This window comes from Vicia villosa, unplaced genomic scaffold, assembly GCF_029867415.1.
Source record: "Vicia villosa cultivar HV-30 ecotype Madison, WI unplaced genomic scaffold, Vvil1.0 ctg.000370F_1_1, whole genome shotgun sequence".
Lineage (NCBI taxonomy): Eukaryota > Viridiplantae > Streptophyta > Magnoliopsida > Fabales > Fabaceae > Vicia > Vicia villosa.
The window spans coordinates 812,907-818,522 of record NW_026705171.1 but is presented as its reverse complement, the minus strand read 5'-3'; the positions used below and the strand labels follow the sequence as shown (position 1 = coordinate 818,522).

The 5,616-nt window shown below is 29.3% G+C and overlaps 1 protein-coding gene across 1 annotated transcript; it reads left to right on the top strand.

Annotated features, from left to right (window-relative positions):
- Positions 1–2,374: 2,374 nt before the first annotated feature.
- Positions 2,375–3,316, top strand: LOC131627596 (vacuolar-sorting receptor 7-like). The gene is made up of 2 exons (XM_058898436.1): positions 2,375–2,669; positions 2,769–3,316. Exons 1-2 carry the CDS (start codon positions 2,375–2,377, stop codon positions 3,314–3,316), a joined length of 843 nt encoding a protein of 280 aa, XP_058754419.1.
- Positions 3,317–5,616: the final 2,300 nt, after the last annotated feature.

The window sequence follows — 5,616 nt, the reverse complement described above, 5'->3', positions numbered from 1 at the left end:
TTCTCCAAAGTTAGAATATGTTTTCTTTTGATCTTCACACTTAGCAACATGATTAAAATACAAACTTGTTTTGCATAAAAAATAAATTTTGTTATCTTCAAAACTCAAGGATAGTTGTAGAACCAAACCTGTTTCAACACAGGATTATTTGGCAGAAGGTTTTGGGATTTTATTCAAATGTTTTTTCTGTAATAAAATTTATACCATTCTTATATATTTTTATGTTTCTGTTATTATATGAAATATATTAAGTATCCTAGTGGATGATTAAATTTTATGCATCCAACAGGTCACGTGTTCGAGTCCGGTTGACACACAAAAGCTATAATTATTTTGTTTATTGTTCTCTATCTAAGATAGTACTTTTTTGTAAAAATCGATATTATAGGGTTGGGATAATATACTTAATAGAGTCATTGAATAGCAATTAAATATGTGAAATTATAGATTAAATATGTAGTAGTGTAAACAATTTTAAATTTTATTGTTATTTCTTTTCACATAACTTATTAATGATTAAAATATAAAATTTATAAGAGAGTTAAATCATATATTTTGTATTTTAAAATTTTAGAAAAAACGAGGCGTTTACTCATATGATAAGAAAGATTTGTTTGGTTATTAATCTTATCTGTCATGTCTATTTTTTCCGATTTAAACCGATTTTCAATATTAAAAATCAATTTCAGTACGAATCGATTGTCAGTGTTAATTGAACCAAATTTAGGTCCGGTGACCAGTTCAACCGACCTGTTCAATTCGATTTTTATTACTTTGTATTACATAGAAAAAAATTTAATATATTTTCTCATCATAACTTGTAATTGAAATTATCATATAGTATGTGCTATAGCTATTTTTTTAATACAAACTAAAGTTTTCTTATTTAAGAGTCACACCTACTTTTCTTCCCATTTTTTAGTTTTTAGTCTTTCTTTCAATTTTGCTCAAAAAAAATATTTTTTTAATTATGCAAAAGGTTATAATAACAAAAACTACATCTATTTTTTTATATAAGAAAAAAGACAAACTACGAGCAATTTTTTTATAATAGAACTATGTTTTTTATAAATTTTTGAAAATGATATTTTTGTTTCTTTTGGATAAAAATAGTAATTTTGTATCTATTTACAAATTAAACTATCAACTAATAAGGATAAGATATAATGATAGGGGATAAGTAGTCTATATTTACAAAAATTTAAAAAATAATAAAGAATACAAATTTTGTGTTAAAATTTTATTAAAAAATAACTCTACATTTCTACACATTATGTGTCTCTATCTCAAATTATAAGACACATTCAATCTTCTCCTTCAATATTTAACTTCCTCTAGAATAATGCAACCACAAAGATATAATGATATGGATAATAAAACTATATCAAAAAATATTTAAAAATAATAAAGAGTACAAATTTTGTGTTAAAATTTTATTAAAACAAACTCTTCATTTCTAAACATTTTGTGTCTCTATCTCTAATAAGACACATTCAATCTTTTCCTTCATTATTTAACTCTCTCTAAAACTAGAAAACCACAAAGATATAATGATATGGATACTAAAATTATATCAAAAAATATTTAAAAATAATAAAGAGTACAAATTTTGTGTTAAAATTTTATTAAAACAAACTCTCCATTTCTACACATTTTGTGTCTCTATCTCTAATTATAAGATATATTCACTCTTTTCCTTCATTATATAACTTTTTTTAAAACTAGGCAAGCATTAAGAAATAATGATAAGGGATAAGAAGTCTATATTTAAACACATAAAAAAAGTAATAAAGAATACAAATTTTGTGTTAAAATTTTATTTAAAAAAAACTCTACATTTCTACACATTTTGTGTCTCTATCTCTAATTATAAGACACATTCAAACTCTTCCTTCTTTATTTAACTTTCTTTAAAACTAGGCAATCACAAAGATATAATAATAAAGGATAAGAAATATATATTAAAAAATATTTAAAAAATAATAAAGAATACAAACTTTGTGTTAAAATTCTATTAAAAAAAAACTCTACATTCCTAGACATTTTGTGTCTCCATCTCTAATTATAAGACACATTCACTCTTTTGCCTCATTATTTAACATTCTCTAAAACTAGGCAAGCACAAAGAAGATAATAAGTTAAATCTAAAAAATTTATAAGAAAATAAAATAGAATACAAATATAGTGTTAAAGTTTTATTAAAAAAACTCTACATTTCTACACATCTCTATGTTTAACTATAAAACCATTCAATCTTTTCCTTCATTTATATAAGTTTCTTTACAACTACAAAATCACAAACAAAACATCTCATTCATCTCCATCTTCCATTTTCCCTCTCCATCATATTGAAACAACTTAACCTAAAACCAACATGAAATTTTCATATAGCCATACCTTTGAGTTATTTCTTTTCTTAATCTTGTTCTTTCTCCAAATTCATGGTCACATTGTGCTAGAAGAAAACAGCATCACAGTACTATCACCAAATGATCTAAGAGGTAAAAGAAATGGTGCCATAGGAAGCTTTGGAATGCCAAGTTATGGAGAGCCTATCATAGGATCACTCGTTTCACCGAAAGATTCTTATGGATGCGGAGTATTTGAAGGCGGTAAACCTTTTAAATATAGGTCTTATCATCCGACAATCGTACTTCTTAATCGTGGAGGTATTCATTTTTTAGAGTTACATTGCATAATTTTTTTTTGTAATACTTTTAGTTATACATGTTTTAAAATGCTTATTAACAACTTACTTGCACTTGTAGGGTGTTCTTTTTCTTTGAAGGTGTATCATGCCCAAAAAGCAGGAGCTGCAGCAGTTTTAATCATGGATGTTATTGATGAGCCACTAATGCTCATGGGTTCACACAGGGAGAGAGATGATTCCAAGAGACTCAATGGAAAGATTTTAATTCCATATGTTTTAATTCAATTGTCCTTTGGAAAGTCATTGAAGAATTATCTAAACAAGCAAGAGCAAGTTTTGCTTAAGATTGACCAATCAACCAATATATTTTCTACCCCTCCACCGATAGATCGTATAGTTCCAAATGAAGATATTCCCTCACCTGTAAAACCCGAAAATCCTACCCCTAACAACTCCAAAAAAGACCATGTAAAAGCCATACTCGAAAAATGTTTGATAGCTCTCGCTAGCATGGTTGGAGCGTTTGTCCTTAAAATAATATATTACTTACTTTCAGCAGTTCTTCGTAAGTGTTTAGAGAGAGTAGCACCCGCAACAGCAGCCGCCATACATCTACCGGAGGTAGCCATAGATCTACCGGAGGTGAAGCTGGACATCGATGTTTAGCTTTAGGAGTCTACTGTATCATTATCATATGATTATTAGAACAATAAGATTTTGGAATGATTATCTTTGTAAGCATAAATATGAGTGTTTATTTATATTGGAATGATTATCTTTGTAAGCATAAATATGAGTGTTTATTTATATTGGAATGATTATCTTTGTAAGCATAAATATGAGTGTTTATTTATATTGGAATGATTATCTTTGTAAGCATAAATATGAGTGTTTTTTTATATTGGAATGATTATCTTTGTAAGAATAAATATCACCATATTAAAAATGTCTTCTTATTAGTACATGAGTATTTTTTTATATTGGAATAACAATCTTTGTAAACAATATTGTATCTACACAATGTTACTGAGTTGACAGAAATTGGATTAATATGGATATTAGGTCTGAAAAATAGTTGCAACTATAAGAATATAGAGCAAGGAAACAAGGGTTCCATTAAGCCACATAGATAGATATTCATGGCTTCAACATAGATAACTATATAAAAAATTTGATGGAAATTGGATGTATGATCCGATTGAAATCATGAGTGACATTGCACTACAAAAAAAGTGGATAATTGCGGCGGTTATATATTACTATTACGACGGTTTCAGCTGCCAATATTTACGTAAATTATTAACCGCCGCAACTTTCACTATATTAAAAAACATTGTAAGTTAAGGCACTTATAACCACCATAAAATTGATGTGACATCACTAGCCCAGCTTCAAATTAACATAATCAAATTCGGGTGAAATGAAAATTCCTACATTTCAAGATAGTTTCACAATAAAATATAACCAATCAAAATGCAAAAATTAATCAAACCACATGTTTTAAATAGATTAATTAATTTTGTCTGCATAATCATATAATAGGCAAATGAAAACTTAACCTCTTTGAGAATGCTAAATTCTACATGTGAATATGACTGGAATATAAGAAGACAACCTCATACATATTCATCATTGTAACTTCATCTGCCGCAAATCTAAATTGAAAAGGCCTCATATTTCATAATTATGATATTGGTTTACAAAGTGCAGATACCACAAATCAACTAGATTATTAACGACTCACAAACTTTTAAAAAAAAAAAAAACTAAGACACCATCTCAGTAATCTTATAACATAAATAATACAATACCATTACCATCATCTTCATTTTCACAAACCATGTTCATCAAAATTGTTCTTCACCACCATTTCACACCATAATAACATTCCACAACAACAATTCTTCATAACCATCACCACCATCTTCTTCAACATTGCCACACACCACCATCTTCTTCAACAACATCTCACAATCATCACACCAACTTCATATAGACAATAATCATCAAACCATCTTAATAAACACAACACAACAATAACCACACCATGGTTTTAAATTGCGGTTGCGGTCACAGATGTCGTTGCGGGTGCTGCGATTATGGCTATTGCAGCGTGAATTTTAATTGGGAGATATTACAAATCACACCGCAATTGCGACCTGGTGCGGAGGCTACCGCATCACCATTATTGTGGTCGCAATTGCGGTTGCGTATCGCAATTTGAAACCATGAACCACACCATCTTCATAAACACACACTACAAGAAACAAGCTCTCCAGCTGCTTAATTTAGTGACGTGATTATCACATGTTAAAATTATGGCTGTTCCGACGTGATAATCACGTCACTACATATTATATTCATAAAATATTACAGATGACATTACAATTGTGTGTGTCAGCGTTTTTATTTATTTTAAAAAAATAACGATGTACATAACACGTCGCTAACTGGAAAAAAAAAATGGGCGGTGGATTTCAAATGGGGGAGTTTGACAATTTTGAAATTCAAACTAGCAACATTATGTCCACGTCGCTAATAAAGTTGTCTGACTCAAACAGACAATGATTAGGCTTTTGTTGACCGTTGCCTTGGTAGCGACGTGATCTGCACGTGAGAACCTAGCGACGTGATTTGCACGTCGTTGACTTGCAGACTTTTGCAGCTTTTGCAGTAAATATATGACCGTTGGTGTTTTGCGATGTGTTCTTCATGTGTGAAAACAGCGACATGTTTATCATGTCGCTGGGTATCTTCTATATTTCCCATACTTGCTTCGTGTTCCACATACATCTTCATTACTCAAATTAACCATTCTTCATCTCTCTCAAACTCATTCTTCATTTCTCTCAAACCCAATCTTCATTTCTCTTCAACTCTTCTTCCCCAATCTCTTCCCCAATTTCATTTCTCCAAATTAACCATTTCAATTACAAGGTATATCTCCGAACCCTTTTAATTTCTTA